General features: G+C 42.5%; 1 protein-coding gene across 8 annotated transcripts in view; it reads left to right on the forward strand.

Moving 5' to 3' along the window:
- Atpalpha (sodium/potassium-transporting ATPase subunit alpha) overlaps positions 1-18,627 on the forward strand; it is a 159,739-nt gene that overhangs the window by 130,619 nt on the left and 10,493 nt on the right. For 3 of the 8 annotated variants that reach the window (XM_078179664.1, XM_078179665.1, XM_078179658.1), the window contains 4 exons: positions 7,789-7,914; positions 8,967-10,692; positions 11,139-11,375; positions 11,779-12,080. In XM_078179664.1, coding sequence (XP_078035790.1) covers positions 7,789-7,914; positions 8,967-10,692; positions 11,139-11,375; positions 11,779-12,080 — 2,391 coding nt within the window. Of the gene's footprint in view, positions 1-6,036; positions 6,118-7,788; positions 7,915-8,966; positions 10,693-11,138; positions 11,376-11,778; positions 12,081-12,329; positions 12,425-13,147; positions 13,243-18,627 lie in introns of all 8 variants that reach the window. The other 5 variants (XM_078179660.1, XM_078179663.1, XM_078179662.1 and 2 more) reach the window with 4 other exon arrangements.

An 18,627-nucleotide genomic window follows, 5' to 3' on the forward strand; every position in this document is an offset into this window, starting at 1 on the left:
AACGAGACCTTACCGCCGCGAAAATTCATTCTGCCGTAAAGAACGAATATTTTTGGAACGAACGATGTGTCGTGGATCGCGTCACGGATACTGGTACACCGTGTATGCACGGGGCAACAGAATTACGAGAGTTTTTACGAGCGCGTTCGATCAGCCTCCGTGGCTCTCCTCGACACGGTCTCGGCCGTTTTTATCTAATCGTGAACGCATTCCGGCGAACGTTCCCGCCGCTGCTCGGACTCCGCTTAATTCAACCACCGTCCGCATTGGAATATTGAATTACCGCAAATTATTCAGCGAGTTAGACGAGCCAGGGTTAAGACTATAAACCGACGAGGATCGCCGCCGGTTTTCCTGGTTACGCGGACGGGATCACCGAGACAGGAACTGGTTACGGTCGAACGTCGTTTATCATTGTATCATCCGTGACTCGTGGATCTTCGGACGAGTTATCGTCCTCGTCCAATTTCACGTTTCGTGTACACCGAACGCGTTACAGCGATTTCTATTAAGCTAACCGTGCGATTTTTTCGCATAATTAAATAAGAATAGTCTAACAGATTTGATCGTCTGAATTCGTTCGATATTGCTGTTCTAGGTTTTTTAATCGAGCTGTTTATTTTAAAAGCGACACAAGTCCATTGCACTCTTTCATATTTAATAGCTCATTAAATGCACAAAAATTGAGCAATGTAAAAGTTGTTCGAAATTTCAGTATAGTAAAATTTGATTGATGCCACAAAGACGCCAGTGCAAGGGATTACAAATGTATGACCCTGCATTACAAGCGATATATGAGCCGCCCAGTGCACACATCGATTAACTCCACTTTTTGAAAAATCTTAAATTTAAGTGTCAAAGCACTTGGTATAGTCATAACTTTTTATATTTATAATAACTTTCCTGAATAATAAAGATTAACACCATTAAACGGCAAAATTTTTTTTTTCTTTTTTTTTTTGGCTATTCTTTCTTGTTAATTTTATACTTTAAATAATATTAATTTTATACATAAAATTATACGTTAAATGAAAGCTATATCTGTATTTATTCATTCTACATTATATATGTGAATCTATGTTATAACAGGAATTTTAAAAATCAATGTACATCATTTCATCGCGTTTCTCGACTTTTTGTTTTATGGAGTTAGTCGATGTGTGCACTGAACGGCTCATATAGTCCGCAGATTCTTAAGCAAAATACAAATTATCTACATTTACTGCGAAATACAGAAATTACAGAAATATTTGTTTTTCTTTTCAGCAATTTTATTTAGTTGAAAGGAAGAATATTATTTTCAGGTTCTTTAAACGTGTTCCCTGTTTTCTATTTAATCTACTCGATTTTATCATAAATACGTAAAATCATATATTTCCGTTGAACAATGAGCCATCGATCGATATCGGCAGAGAGGTATACGTGTGCGGCAATTAGTTATTAACGTAAATGTCCTAAGCCTATTATACAGCATCCGTATCTCGAAGCTGCGAGGCCCTCGACGATAAAAACGATTGCTCGTTCCACGGCTAACCGACGCGACCAGTTTTCTCGGTTCGCCCTCTCCGGAGATGGAAAAAAGTAATTATAGAGGCGCAGTGTATAGACGATGTTTACCGGATTATTGGACGTTTAGTCGCGGTGGACCGAACGAATCAGAAAATCGAAATCTCCGCAAGAGCGGCCCATTAAAATGTCGGTCATGCGGCGCATCCCGAGGGCATGACACACCGGTTATCTGAAGCAATTTATTTCGACGGAACGAGAACTGCCGACGACACACACCGCTCGTTAAAATCGTTGATGAACGGCCGCGCGTACCTTTGTGTCTATATCATTTGGATCAATAGAGAACTAGCTTTTCCTCTCTCTTTCGCCCTCTGTCTGGCCGCGATTCGACGCGGTCCTACGTCCGTTCGCTCGATCCGAATCTTTTTCGGGGTCGTTCGCGTTTCCCGTTTGATTTCCCCACCGTGACGGACTAATATTTGCTCGATCTAGCCAGCAGAAGTGAATTCCTCTTCATTTGTTCGAAACGTATCTGTTTGCAGATTTATGGATATTTAACACAATGGGAACAGTCTATACGAACGTTTGGATTTTATTCTGAAAATATCATTTTAAAATTTTATATAATGGATCAAATGTTATTACTATATTCTCACTATTACTCCTTCAATAAGTATTACAATTTTATACAGTGAAAATAAATCCACAAGATTTTACAGAATTATCGTCCACATCTTTCTCGATTGTTGCATCAATAGCTAAAAGAAGATTTTGCTTTCCGAAATTTCCTAAATTCGTTTCGCCATTTTTGTGAGTCTTCTATTCTCTGTAATCGTCAATGAGAGGTCACAGATTAACAATAGATTTCCATCCTCGAGTCGAGAACTCTCGCAACATTATTTTGCGAAATAAAACTATATTCTTGAAGTGAATAGTAATTCGTGAAAAATTCGAATTCTTTAAATTCGTTAAGATAAGTACAGTATAGTATTTAACAATATTTCAATCGTATCGAAAATACTTTAATTTTTAATCTCAATATTGCCATGATTTACATAGGGGACATAGATACAAAATTGATATTATTCTCGACCCTTGTGAAAGACCAGCGATCCTAGTTCCGTAATAGCTGTCGCCGCGTTGAATATATTCGCTTCCGGAAAAGGGCCGGGAACCAATGGCTCTGTGCCAATCAATTTCACTTATTTCCGCGACATGTTCAAGATCGGGAGTCACCGTTTCGAGAGGTCGAGACAATTTACTGCACTGCGGCTGGCAAAATCTTCTCCCCGCGACGAGTGACAATTATCGCATCGCGCGCGCACACGTGCCTGAGAGAGCCGATCGATACGCAGCCGAGCCATTGTGCGCGATGAATCTTGCACGAGGATGCAACTTTTTGGTTGAATAGTCGCCTAGGAGTCGTCGATGGATTGTCTCCCCGCTTGAAAAATCATCGCTGCCGTTCTTCTTTTTTTTTTTTCAAGTCGTTGGAGAAGAAAGTGGACGAACATATGCTACCTTCAACCTTCGAACTTCCGATACAAGGCAACTTGTGTATCTTGAAATTCCACATACGTAGAACGATCTGCAAATCTTTAGAGAATGAAAAAACAATGAAGGGCATTTGTACGCTAAAAAACCTAAAACATTTGGAACAATTTGAAGAAGACAGAGTTTGCAAGCATTCGTTCCTTCCCTTAACCTGTTAGCCGTTCTTTACGAATATATTCGTGATAATACAAGATAAGATAATACAGATAGTATTGTAATATATTATTTTTAAATATGACAAAAACAAAGTTAAACAAAATACGAGGAAGATCGAATACGTGAGCGTTTATTTTGTAAGCGGCCATTTTCTAAAGATATCGAGCTCGCTATTTTATTATTTACATTTCTACATTACATATCATTTCATTTCAACAAAGAATTTGAAGAATCTAAAGAACCTTCAGAAAAGCCTAAACATTATATTACAATTTTATTAGCATTTTGAAATAAAAGGACCCTGACAATATAGATAAGGTGATCATGTATAGTTTAATTGCAGTAACTTATGCATTGTTCAAAGAAATTGCAACAGCTAATTGATTCAAACCTACACGAATGCAAAAATAATAACGTTCAATGATTTTAACGATTGGCCATTGTCTTCAATTCGTTCCGAATGGATTAAACGGTAAAAGAGAAAGTGAAACTGAACAGAACAATTCCTGTAGAAAATACGTGTTACATTTGTTTTTATCTACGGTCCTCTTGATTGCGTTCCATAAATTTCTTTCCACGAAAACGTGGGGTGCGACCCTCCCGAATTTCTGGTTCGTCATCGACCTCGCGAAGTTCGAGCCGCCGAACGAACCCTCCGGATATTGTCCTGCTGTTTTCGTCGGTTCGTTTCGCAGATCGTTCGCGCGTGTCGAAACATTACCGAAAGTAGTCCCCGATGTAAGAGAAAGTTGGCACCCCCCACGTCGTGCTACTGATATCCGAGCTATGAATTATTGGCTTGATAAGAAACTTCTAATGTCTCATCCTTCGGTAACAGAAGCGCCTGCTAATTCTTTCTGTCTAAAAGTAGAAAAAGTTGCCGAACACGTGCACGGGCAGAATTCGAGATTAGCCCAGGAATCGCGGACCATTTTCGCAACTGTATTATTGACAATGTTTGTAACAATTCTGAGCGCCATTCAACAATTATTCGAAGCATAGTTTTCAACATATTTCTTGCAAACTTATTAGCCTTTCTGTAGTTCCTGATGCAACACTAATTTATTTGATTTGATCGTCGACATTTGAATAATCAAGTGAACGGTTTAAATATTTTGTGTCAAGATTGACCCAGTCTTCGCGTTACGAGGGTTAACCTCTTGCACTACGACTCCTTTCACGCTGCGTTGATTAGCACTTATTTGTCCTTAATAAGACTCGATCATTTTTGTTTATTGTATTGTCCTTATTCACTTCCGTGTCTAGACTTTAATAACAAAAGAATTCAATTTGATTTTGATCTAGAAGAAATGAATAATATTCGTATTTAGCAGACGTTGCACGAAATCTTTATCACGAGTATGACTCGTTATTATAGCGCAAGGGGATAACAATCCCCGACGAAACAAACTTGCGAAAACGTGCGAATCTTTTCGCAAGCATCCGCGATCTTTGTATCCACTTCTCAACTGTTGCTCGAGGATCAAACACCGTGGAATGCGTTTGCTGTCAACGGCGAGGTTTATCGAACGAAGGATGTGGAATGCTTTTCGGTGTGTTTGCGCGCGATTGAGCCGTGGAATTTTGGATTTCCAAGCGAGGAAATACCGTACCGAACGGCGGTCCATGGTGCTTCGTTCAAGGATAGCCTCGATTACGGGATTCCGTGGAGCGATTTCAGCGATACGCCTCCATTGAAACGGCACCGGAAGCGGTCGTTATCCAAACGAGCGAGCGAGCCGAGCGCTACTGGCGAGGTCGCTCTTGAAAATTAGGCTTCTGACTGCACCGCGGTCTCACGTGTTCGATTTACGCTGCCCACGTGTGCTGGGAAGGTCGGCCGAACGTGTTCCTCGTTTACCGCTGGCCCGGGCACGTTGGACGCGCTGTACTCGCCTAAATAAATTCGCGAACCGTTCGCCGATTCATTCTAAACGCGGCAGTGCCCTAATCTCGGAAATTTCGATTTCCCCATGGATATTCTCGACGCACTGAAGACCAAATGGAAATGTGAAAAGCGATTATTTACTTACTTTGTTTTATTATTTTTATTATTTTTATTAATCATTTTTAGGTCCCGTATTAGTAACTCGAACGTATTCAGTCGTATAGTAGTAAACGAATGGTTCGAATAAAATGTAAAAATAATAATTGTATTTAATAGAATTTGGTACGAAGTTTATCTGATACAGGTTTATACAACAAAAATCTGATATATTGAAAGTACCATAATCACCAACAATTATGTTTGTAATGGGAATGTGTGACACTTTTGTTTGTATTTTATAACTAGACTGCGAATCGTTATACAAATACTCGTTATCGTTAACTCAAATATAATAAATAACAAATAAAATACAAATAATTTTTCCAAGTGCGCACGTTCTCTTGCGTTTTACAACCTCGTGTGTACCATAAATGCACAGAAATCCGCAGACACAACGTCCGGATAAACAAAGAATATAAAATCTTGATAAAGTCCTATCAGAATAAGTTGATGAGAGATATAAAGATCCAGTCCAGCGATAGCATGAGCGAGCTAGTAACGTTCATTCACTTGAACGACTGATAATTAAATCTTACCCGGCATTGGTACGTGCGAGTAAACGAGTCATTCATTAATTACCATTCTCGGATCGCGTCGATGACTCAGAACAGCTCTGTGGAACTCGTCGAACCAGTCGAACGAATGTGTTATCGCATCCTATCGCGACTATCCATGTTTTCTATCGGCGATGTCGCATCGATTTATTTTATATTTTTTTCCACGATCATTTCACATGTCTCATGTTTTTTTTGTCATACATTTTTTTCCAGCATGGCCGCTCGAACTCGTACAGGGTCGCGACGTTACCTAAAATTCGCGACGACAACATTACAGCGGATGGGATGTTCAAGGTATTCTGCGGCGGACTTCCGGTCCCCGCGGCGACTCCATTTACAATTGCAATTTTTTTGGGGCTTGCTTCGTTGGTGACAGATCACTCTCTCTCTCTCTCCTCGTGTCTACAAACATTCTTTGGGAGTTCATTTCGAATGAGATCTCATCTCCGGTGGTTCTTCGGGATACTAACTATTTCTCTCGCTTAGGTAGACTAACGACTCTTTGAATACTGCTTTTCGATCACTCTTTGCAGGGCATTCTTCTATTTTCTGCCATTCTTTTCTTCGAAGATTCGGTTCCAGGAAGTTGCGGAAACATTGTTCTAACATTTTTAATAGCTTTTTCCTCTCCGCTTTGGCTCTTGTAAGTCGTTAAAAATATTTTTAAAGAATAACTTCTTTCACTGGAGGCTGGTCTGGGGTATTGAACTAACAACCTTCCTTCAGAACACTTCTAACAAATCTCTTCAGAATACCTTCCTATTCTCTACCACTGTTACAACTTTCTTTCTGTGTACACTCGCTTTTGTTTCCTCCAGCAGTAATGTGAAATCTCTCCAACCTAGTAATTTTCAACAATTCCTTCACCTCTGAAATTTTCTTGCATTTTCTGTCATTCGTGATGTTTCTTGTAGACTAATATCTATAAAATAGTTACTGTCCTGATTACACCTTTCGCTAACATTATCGTAGCCCGCCCTAATCGTTGATCCTGCTCATTTAATCCTGGAATAGGTAACATCACTCTTCGACTATCGCCTGCCGGCTCGTTTGTGACACGTTAATTCGGGATAATTGACTGATGCCGGCCACGGAATCTGCAGGATTACCCCCTAAATGTACATTTAACGGGTCCCATGGTGATTAACCGTCGTTTTGGTACGAAATAACGATCCTTTAATTAATAACGGTCGTCGGATGATCGCCGTAAATACCATAATACGACCGAGCTATTAATGACACGCCTTCCCGTCTTATTTGTCCAATTTCCATTTCCCACCTACATTTACATTCCCGTGACTGATCATCCTCCAGACAGTGGGGCATATATGTTAACACATTGCGGTAATTCGGTACTGTTCCTTCAGCCATTAATCCTCGTCTACTTATCAAACGAAACTTACAATTACTAAACAATTAATTATTCCCCATGCGAAAGACAAATGAGCTATCAGAGGACAAATTGATCAATTAAATATTCAAACAATTGATCGGTGTAGTGTCCGCGAAGCTCAGAGTTTGCAATAGCTATCGCTTAAAATAGTAGCTTCATAGTAATTACGCTTGTATGCTTTGTATAACGCAATAGTTTCATAAAATAATTATTTAAAAAAGTTCTACACCCTTCCTAGATGATGAATAACATTTTCCAAATCCTCTGGTGATCCCCTTTCACGAAAATGTTCTGATCAGCATTTTCTTTCAAGAAATTAATTGCCCGGCCTGCTCGACACTTTCCCTCTAAATTGTCGAGAATTCCAAGCTCATCCCCCACCATGTGTGTTTATTACAGAACAATTGTTCACACCTGATACTTGTTCTCCCAAGATCCTCAGCGTCCTCGAAAACACCTGCGTTCCGGGAAACAATGGAAACCCTCGTTAAGCAGAAGTAACCACACCCGCCAACCCTCTCGTGTTTCCGCTTACCCAGTCGACTAACTTAATTATCTTTTTTGTTGAACAGTCGCGGCGGAAGAACCCCAAGCGGAGGGCGGACAATTTAGATGACTTGAAGCAGGAGTTGGACATTGACTTCCACAAAATCTCACCCGAGGAACTGTATCAGAGATTTCATACGCACCCCGAGAACGTAAGTGAAGAGGCAGCCTCGTGCTAGCCGAATAATTTATTTAACGCCAGAACACCGACGGAGTGTCTTCTTATCCAGCCTCGGCGTACGCGTTGCGCCAATCGATTGATCCGGTTATTTAAAGCTCGAGTATCGTCGTTGGCACGAAATTCATGATGTCCCTCATTTAGCGAGGGCGGCGATCACAAAATCCCGATCCTCTAGCACGTTCGGGATTGCGTGTGACCTGCGAGGTCATCGCCTTTAGACTGAAAATATTAAAACGAACTGATGTACAATAACATTCTATTATTAACGCTTTACGAGCCACTAAACGACTCGATACGACTCGTTTCCGATTGTTTGCTTCATTTATGGAAAAATGACCAAGTCAGATAAGGAACAATGAAGTTCAATCATTGCGCTATTTTTAATTCATTGAAGCTATTGGAAGATAAAGTATATTTTCATTTAACTCTTGTCCTGTACAATTGACTTGAACAATTTATATTTTGCATAAATATACGCAGTCTAATTGTGGGTAACGTAAGTCTGATAAAAATGATTTTCGTTTTCTAATATTGTCTTTTCTATGTTCTTAAATTCTTCCAATGTCTGGTCAGTTTCTATTTGACGCAGTAATTTTGGTAAAAAATACGTGACGTCCACAATCTATTTATAATAGACGTTGCACAGAGTCTGGGTAATACTCAATTTTTGTCATTGCTATAAAACAATGTACATCAGTCGCGTTTAGAGCTCGGTAGTTCTGGTGTGAAACAGGATCTCACATTTCAAAGTATTCTTCTGTACAAATAATTGTGACTTATACTATATACTATTACTACTATATAGTATACTACTATAATAGTATATTATATACGTATATTATACTATTATACTAACTTACTTTAACTCTTACCAAAACGAAAGTAATATAAAATAATATATGGAATGCCAAAAATTTCGTTTCTACTTATTTAATTTCCGAATAAAGTGAATGATACTTATGGGAGGAAAAGGGGTCGAACGAGTTGGTTGTGATTGATTCTAATCGATGGATTTTGTTGCAGGGCCTCAGCTATGCGAAAGCAAAGGAGAACCTCGAGAGGGATGGGCCGAACGCGTTGACCCCGCCGAAACAGACCCCAGAATGGGTGAAGTTCTGCAAAAACCTGTTCGGCGGTTTCGCGTTGTTGCTGTGGATCGGTGCGATCCTCTGTTTCATCGCGTACTCGATCCAGGCGTCGACCAGCGAGGACCCGAGCGACGACAATCTTTTCCTGGGCATCGTGCTGGCGGTGGTCGTCATAGTGACGGGTATATTCTCGTATTACCAGGAAAGCAAGTCGAGCAAAATCATGGAGTCGTTCAAGAACATGGTGCCGCAATACGCGACCGTGATCAGGGAGGGCGAGAAGCTGGTGCTGAGAGCGGAAGAGTTGGTGCTCGGTGACGTAGTCGAGGTGAAGTTCGGCGATCGTATACCGGCTGACATCAGGATCATCGAGTCCCGGGGCTTCAAGGTCGACAACAGCTCGCTGACCGGCGAGTCCGAGCCGCAATCGAGGTCTCCAGATTTCACGAACGAAAACCCGTTGGAAACTAAAAATTTGGCGTTCTTCTCGACTAATGCTGTTGAAGGCACCGCGAAAGGGGTGGTGATCTGCTGTGGCGATCAGACGGTAATGGGAAGGATTGCTGGTTTAGCATCCGGCCTTGACACCGGTGAAACGCCGATCGCTAAGGAGATCCACCACTTCATCCATTTGATCACAGGTGTAGCCGTGTTCCTCGGTGTTACGTTCTTCGTTATCGCTTTCATTCTCGGTTACCATTGGCTCGACGCGGTTATCTTCTTGATCGGTATCATCGTGGCAAACGTGCCGGAGGGTTTGCTCGCGACCGTGACCGTGTGCTTGACGCTCACCGCGAAACGTATGGCGTCCAAGAATTGCTTGGTTAAGAATCTGGAGGCCGTCGAGACGCTCGGTTCTACATCGACCATCTGCTCGGATAAGACTGGCACGCTCACCCAGAACCGTATGACCGTCGCTCACATGTGGTTCGACAATCAGATCATCGAAGCCGACACCACGGAGGATCAGTCCGGATTGCAATACGACCGTACCAGCCCCGGATTCAAGGCGTTGGCCAAGATCGCGACACTCTGCAACCGAGCCGAATTCAAGTCTGGCCAAGACGACCTGCCGATCCTTCAGAGAGGAGTGAACGGTGACGCCTCCGAGGCCGCCCTCTTGAAGTGTATGGAGCTGGCGCTGGGTGACGTGATGGGCATCAGGAAACGCAACAAGAAAGTCTGCGAGATTCCGTTCAACTCGACCAACAAGTATCAGGTCTCTATCCACGAGTCGGACAACCCCGATGACCCGAGACACCTGCTCGTGATGAAGGGAGCACCCGAGAGGATTCTGGATCGTTGCGCGTCGATCTTCATCGGTGGCAAAGAGAAGGTGCTCGACGAGGAGATGAAGGAGGCGTTCAACAACGCTTACCTCGAATTGGGTGGACTCGGTGAACGTGTGCTCGGTTTCTGTGACTACATACTGCCGTCCGACAAGTTCCCGATCGGTTTCAAGTTCAACTGCGACGACCCGAACTTCCCGGTAGACGGACTCCGCTTTGTGGGCCTGATGTCTATGATTGACCCGCCCAGGGCTGCGGTGCCCGACGCGGTCGCCAAGTGCCGGTCAGCCGGTATCAAGGTCATCATGGTAACCGGTGACCATCCGATCACTGCCAAAGCCATTGCCAAATCTGTCGGCATCATCTCTGAAGGTTATTATCCTCGTCGTCTCTCTAGTTCCCTCTTCTCCTCCGGTCAGACTTTAACAAATGGCTACATTCAATTGTATACGGTGATGTCAACATGTTTCCTCTATTGAAATCATCAGTGGAAACGTTCGCTGCTGTTGTAGCTTTACAACATTCATTGCTGTAATTGCTTGTTTTCTTTCAACTAGTCTCTAGGAGTTTATTTCTTTCTGATGCTACTCTATACGCGTACGCAGATGCGTGTGCCATTATAACCTCCGCGTCTACTTTGTACAATTTAATATTATAGAACGATAGAAATCGAAAAGGAAGAAATTACAACTATCGGTTACGAAGAAAAATTATTCTTGCCCAAAAAATTAGTAGTTTTCCAAACTTCAGCGAGAGAAGTTAAGACGAACGAAAATTTCTAAATCAGTTGAAACTGACACAATTGTGTTTTCTTGCAGGTAACGAAACCGTCGAGGACATTGCTAAACGGTTGAACATCCCCGTATCCGAAGTGAATCCTCGCGAGGCCAAGGCTGCCGTCGTCCACGGAACCGAACTCAGGGAACTGAACTCCGACCAACTGGACGAGATCCTCAGGTATCACACCGAAATTGTGTTCGCCCGTACCTCGCCACAGCAGAAGCTCATCATTGTCGAAGGCTGCCAGCGGATGGGAGCTATTGTCGCTGTAACCGGTGGGTGAAATAGTGTCTCCATCAGACATACTTTTAGCTGAATAACTTATCTGCGCCAACATCTTGCTAAGAGATTTTTATTGAAATCAAAATGCTATCAAGTTTCAAAACCTTAGATCTTTTAACGCTTTGATTACCAGATCAAGAGTCTAAACTAATTCATAAAGTTAAAGTATTTTATTTAATCAGATTAAGATTATTTCATTTATTTAATCAGATTAAAACGTTAAGTTGTATGATACCAGTCATTTTTTTAACATTCTTACACGACAATTAAAGTGTTACGTGATTTCTCGAAAAGAATTCTTGAAACAGTTCTTGTAAAACACAATATTGATGATTATACTACTGTATAATCTTATACATGTTACTACGTGGTACTAAAGTGTAAAATATTTCCCAGGTGACGGTGTGAATGACTCGCCGGCGCTGAAGAAAGCTGACATTGGCGTTGCCATGGGTATAGCGGGCTCAGACGTGTCCAAGCAGGCCGCGGACATGATTCTGCTCGACGACAACTTTGCGTCGATCGTAACTGGCGTCGAGGAGGGTCGGTTGATCTTCGACAACCTGAAGAAATCCATCGCGTACACCCTGACCTCGAACATTCCTGAAATCTCACCCTTCCTGGCGTTCATTCTTTGCGACATTCCTCTACCTCTCGGCACTGTCACAATCCTCTGCATCGATTTGGGAACGGACATGGTGAGTGTAATTCTTCGTCGATCGATATCGATCGTTTTCATTTGGAAACGACCGAACAGATAAAAGATAACCGCGAAGGAATCCAACGACTCTTCGACCAGATCCCAAACCATCGGATCTATCGAGGAATCGTTGTGAATCCTGTTATGCGGTGAGCAAATTTTCAGCGATGTATTTCGTATTCTAATCCCGGCAATAATGGAATAGCGATCGCTGTCGGAATCTTATGTGTGCACTAATAATTACCAGATACCTGCCATTTCCTTGGCATACGAGACCGCCGAGTCCGACATCATGAAGAGGAAACCTCGTGACCCGGATCATGACAACCTCGTCAACGAAAGGTTCTCTGTGAACAAACCCGATACGATATTGCTTTCCGAACACGTCCTTCCTAGGTTCTGTAATTCTATCTAGGCCAGCTAGTGCTCCAGTAACCGCAGTAGGCCAGATCTGTGCTAGGACTAAGGATCTAACTTTGTGATTTTATCTTTAGATCCATGAAAACCACCATATGGGCAACTAATTATTGTTATATATTTTATGTATGAGGATATTGGTTCGTTTTTCTTATGAGAGTTTCATGTTCGAACTATAGGTGGATAAAGTCCACGGAAAAGATACCTACAGAAACAAAATCCTCGCAACAAAGTTTTTTCCAGCTTCTTCCAGGTATAAGAGCTTCACCGAAGATCTTCAGAGCGATAAAGCTCGATAACGTTGCGATAGATCGTCGCGTGGCGATCCACACTCCTCGAGAAATCGATCCCGAGAACATCCTCAGGTCTCCCGACACCCTTCCCCTTCATCGTCCAGATCGATTCAGTTTTCTCAGTTTTGTTTTTCGCTTGCCACCCTACGTTTTTTCATCATTATGACACACCCGCAAGAATGCTGATCGTCGCAGTCAAAGTAGTAATCGTTGATCTCGTATTAGACTGAGAGCGACCGTTCGATCCCCCTCGTTCTCGAAACGATCAGCATCCTTGCCCCAAGGTTACCGAAAACAATATTCATTGATCTAACTGTTGGCGTTGTTACTGAGCTTGTTGATAATGTGACGTCAGGTGCCAGCCATCTCACTTGCCTACGAGGAGGCAGAGAGCGATATTATGAAGCGACATCCACGAAACCCGTTCACTGACAAGCTAGTTAACGAAAGGTAACACATCAACAAACATAACCGAGCCTTGACGAAAAACTACACCAGATATACTTTATGGCCTGAAAGAGTAATCGGTGACATGGTCCACCTGGTCCTTGAAGCTGGTCAAAACCGCCAGCAGAAAAAACGTTTGCAGAAATTAGAGATCGAAGAACTGAGGAATAGAAAAATTTTGAAGATTTTTGCACGGCGACGATCAGGTTCAGGGATCAGGTCACAGAGTCGCGATCGCTCCTCTCCTTTACCTGTCTATTGGTCGTTACACTTCTTACTTACTCCTATGGTTATTGTAGTAGTTAGTTCGTTCTGTCTCGTACGACGATTATACTCGTCCAACCACTGAGAAAACAAGTTCTCGCAACACGTCTCTTTTTTCTCCTAATGCATACTCGGTTGCCCCCGATCCTGTGAGCAAGGGGGCGGCAATACTAACTGACTACGTTCGATGTTCAAATTAATCCCTAGCCTATAACCGGTCTGCCCGAAATTCTGTTCTAGTTTTTATTATTGTTTCTGTTCTGTGGAAAGTTTGTTGCTGATGGTGTCCGCGCGTTTGTCTGCTAATTACTGTACTAATCGAATGGGAACGACCAACAGTTATCGTGAAGCGAAACGCCATGTCTTTTCCAACCCTTCTGTTTTTCTGTTTCTTGTTCTTGTTACTTGTTAAGTCACGACTATATTTTATTACGAAATCGCTGAAGCTTTCCAAGCTCGAGCTTCCGACGGGCGAACATTTTGTACAGTACTTCACTATCATACCTTCTCTATTTCTTTCAACTGTTTCTGTTACTGTATTTATTTGCTTGACGAGTTCGTTGAGACGCTAAGAGGCTGGGTTTAATTTGTTCGACGCCTCGATCGAAGGACACGCTAGGATCGATGCTAATCTAGCCCGGATAAGGTAACCGGAATGGTGCACGCAGGTATCACAACTTTTCGGGGAACTTTTGGTGACTGGGTATATTTTACACTGCCGCTTTATTATCTGATCTTTTAAATATTTCCCTCCGAAACCGGAGAGCCTAGTCGACACTCGCTCCGAGCTCGATTGTGTCTTGATCAGTGACGCGCCTGCTCGCCCGCCATCCGTGCAGTAAACAATTCCATTGAGACGACTCCGGTTTCATTAATGCTATCAGTAATCCGTATCAGAAACTGTTAAACCGCTCCTATCGTTTGTCTGAATTATCGGGGAAACTTTCACACGGTGTTCTCATTTCACTGCATTTCATTTCAAATCTCACGCGGCTGTCTCTTTTATTTCAACTCTTGCGTGGGCTTCAATTGAGAAATACAGATCGGAATTCAATTTTTGTTTTCTCATATTTCTGTTTGTTACACGAAGAATCGCGGGCGAGCAATCACGCACTCTCTCTCTCTCTATCTCTATCTCTAACTACCTGTCTCTCTGTCTCTATTTCTATATCTTTCTCTCTCTCTCCCTCTCGCTCTCTCTGTCTGTCTTTCTTTCTCTCGAAGGTTTTTTTTCCTCTAAACCGAATTGCCAGTCAAGCGATCGCTTCCGTGACGACGGTCCTCGCTTCTAATTAATGTGTTGTTTCGTAAAACACCAAAGGTAAGCCGATCTCTCTTTCACTAAAGTCATTCTCTCTTTCTTTCTATCTATCATTCTGATACTTACTATCTCTATATCTGTCACCTCTCCTTTCTCTGTCTACGTCTACTTTCACCCCCGTTTGAACCGAGCTTTGTCAAGTTCTATCCTCTCTGAAAGTATACCCACGACCTCAGCCTGTCGGGCGTGACGTCGATCGACGCAGGAGGACATGGAAATTGAGTGCTCGAGCGATATTTTTAATTACGAACCGGCGACTTTCCGTCGGAAACAGTCGACCGGGCTATCTTGTTACTTTTTCACCGCACTCAGCGAGTCTCTTTTTGTCCCCGCAACTCCAACGCAGATTACACGTCGAATTTTCGGACTGCGTATCGACACCGTTATCACACATCTCGCTACTTTCTATCAAGTACTCGAACACGTTTGCTCTGTTTTCAATCGGTTCTACGGACCGATATCGGAGATTGGAGGACGCCATTTTGTCGGGCGCCGAAACTCGCATCGTTCTCCAAACTTCTCTTTCTCTCTTTTTCTCTCTCTCTCTTTCTCTCACTTTCTCTCCCTCGATATAGAGTTTTTGGGCCCTATTTTATTTCTATACTTCACTTTCTTTCTCTTTCTCCTTCTTTCTGTCTCTCTTTCGCCGCCATCCTCGGCTGCCTTACCACGCGAAAGTTCGTCGCTGCCCAGCTGCTCGAGATCTTCGCACCTTTTGTTCTCCTTCTGATCTTCCGCAAGACACGTTTCCTTCTTCTCGATCAGATCAGACTCCTGCTACCTGGAAACCCCGACGATTCCGCTGAACTTCGACGATCGTAGGAACTCCTCCAAAGTCTTCTCTATCTCACACGATATCCCCTTACCCCTCGACACACCGAGCCAGTGACACACAGCATTAAACATTCGTATCTACAGTTTAACACGAAGAGACACAACAACGATGTTCGTAGAAGTACCAGACGGATCCCCTTGGATCGACACAGAATAGTTCAAACGTTGTTCTTGCTCCTTCGGAACATGTTCACGGGTAGTTCACAATGTTTCAGAGAGTTCGAATTTACATAAATTTACTTAGTTTACGTGGTAGATTGCGAGTTTCGACGGCGATGCGGCGACGCAAAATTGTTGCGAACCTTTCGAGTTCAAATAAATAGTTCTTCGATCATTCGATCGACTTGCGTATTCATTTCAATGTTGGTAGGAAATGTTCGTTTCCGCTCTGCAATAAATTGATAATTTCTGAACGAGTTTCCACGAGTTTCTGATTGGTCGCCTCGTCGACGGATCTTGCCTCTATAGTCGAGTCTCGATTCAGTTTGTATATATAATGTGTACATAGATCGATAGTCGTGTGTTTACATCTATATATTTATACTATATTGGTTATTACTGCTGTGATTAGTGTCATCATTGTCATCGGTATTTGATCATTGTCTATCCTAGTTTTATCAGTGAATCATCAGCAAACAATCCCAACTCTCATTGTCTCCCCCAGTAACTATCGAACGCGTCTTTTTAAATCCCCCTGTTCTTTTTCACTGTCGTTTTCACCACCACTATTTTTAATCGCGTTACGACTTTTACATCACTGTCATCTATTCTCCTGTTCTCTTTTTTACTATTATTACGCCGTCACGACCACAAGCCAGCAATATTTATATTATTCTTACGACTAGCAAACAAATTTTTACTACTACCCTATTTTTTATTATTCTACTGTCACAGCTGCCGCTGCTACCTTCTGTATTTTTACTATTACTATTTTACTTACTATATTTACCTATTTACTACTTTTTTTTTCTCACTCACTGCCACGATATATCCACCGCCCACGAGATCAAAAGCAAACGTACGCGTACACCGGAATACCTGTACGCATGCTTTTCCTCTGCGAACGACGATACGATAGTCGAGAGAATCGTCAAAGCTGCTAAAGAGAGAACGTAAAACGATGTCATGCGGCACCCTTTCTACGACCTTTTTTTTAGGCGTGACATGAAACTCTTCTTTGCAGTTTGTTTTATTCTTTACAGTCCTCTCACAATTTTATTCTGTAATGCGCTGCCTACCGCCGCTGCCTTCTACCACTTCTGCGACTGGCAACTTTCTAACGGGTGTGCTGACTCCGACCGAACGATACAAACGATCTCTCTCTCTGTACTGTCTCTCTTTCTGTTTTTGTTTCTCTCTACAAGTCGGGTGTTGTCGAAAGTTGCTAACACGGGGAATACGGACGGGATCATCGCCCGTTCCTTTTTCTGTATAATATTGTCCACGGGTTGGAGAACGGGAACTCGTACACGTTGCGATCCGAAGCGAGTTGCTACGTCGAGCCGTGACCGGTCTGTCGTAGCTACTCGTCGTGAACGCCGTCCCCCCGTAACCGTCCGTCGTACGACGAACCACGCGCAAAAATGTAGTAGTTTAAACTGCCGCCTGTAATTGTTTGAACATTCGTCCGACTCTGGCGAAGCGCGCGATTCTTGACTAACGTAAATTCTGATCGATATTCGAATATCCTTGAGGAATCGTTTAATTTTAGCCGTCTTACTTGAAAGAAAGTAACTGAAAACAAGAAGTTAGTGTTCAGATGAATCATCGGTGGCAGTGTGTATAAATTCGGTAGCATATTTAACAGTAGTTCTTGCTTATTTCGAAGCTTATAGTTTATTTCATCCGGCAATAATGCCGGCCCTAGTCTTAAGTGATTTTAACCCGTTGCACTCGAAGCCACTTCAACTGTAATTCTAAAGTAACATTTCCTACACGTAGCATTTCCATTTTACAAGGTAAAAAGGCTATGTTCAATTGAAATTAAATCTTCTAACTAATACAAAAACAGTGAAACTTTTAATAATTTCTTAAATGTAAGTTTTTATAATAGAAATATTATTTTGGAACGTGATGTAACAATTAGCAGTGGTGCCTCAGAGTCGCCACTCGAGTGCAAAGGGTTAATTGCTTAAGGATAGTGAACATATTTTTGAAACAACAAACAATTGAACTGTATTACGCGTGGGAATACAGACGTTGTTCCAACGGAGTCGATAGGATGTGATTCTTTAAACGGAGAACTGTGTACTTCTCTAAGAATTGGAGAAAGCTGTGACACTGTTTTTTTTTTTTTTTTAGTAATTGCAGAACTTTGTGTCGCGATGCACAGAATATGTCGGTGCGATTTTACGACGGGATTTTACTGTCGAAGCACGGTTGCGTCGTACGACGATTCTGCACACGTTGCGATCATCGTTGTAACGTGTATGGGTTCCTTAAGGTTTCTAGCGTCTTCCCGATGCAACAAAGAAACATCGGCCTGCTGCTACAGTTTTATTTTCATAGAAGTGTTAGAATCTGACCGTCAATGTTTTTGTCGTTCACACCATTTTCGATAGGTGAGACGCTTGCCGATTTTCTATCGATTGACAAGAATCGATGTATATCCGATGTTTCCTGATGCATCGGAGCGAGACGCTTAACAATACTAACAGAAATGACGCTTGAATCGTACTGCGAGTGCACGAAATGAAGGCGAATATACTAAAATGCTCGACGACGAGTCCTCGTTCGGTGATTTAGAGGATCGTAAGTGTTCCCGTCGAGGAACATCATCGAGCATTGGCTAATGTAGCGAAGCTATCGAGGCAAAATCATCCGGTGATGGCTGAAAAGCGGTGGCAAGGGGATGAACGTTCGTGGTAGTAGTCCTTTGTGTGGCTGCCTTGGAAGTTACACAGACGAACCTCCTAACGTATTCGATGGTCAGTCCTTCTAGCTGAAAACGTTGCTCGTACCTCATCGAA

This window comes from Augochlora pura, chromosome 4 (assembly GCF_028453695.1).
Source record: "Augochlora pura isolate Apur16 chromosome 4, APUR_v2.2.1, whole genome shotgun sequence".
Classification (NCBI taxonomy): Eukaryota; Metazoa; Arthropoda; class Insecta; order Hymenoptera; family Halictidae; genus Augochlora; species Augochlora pura.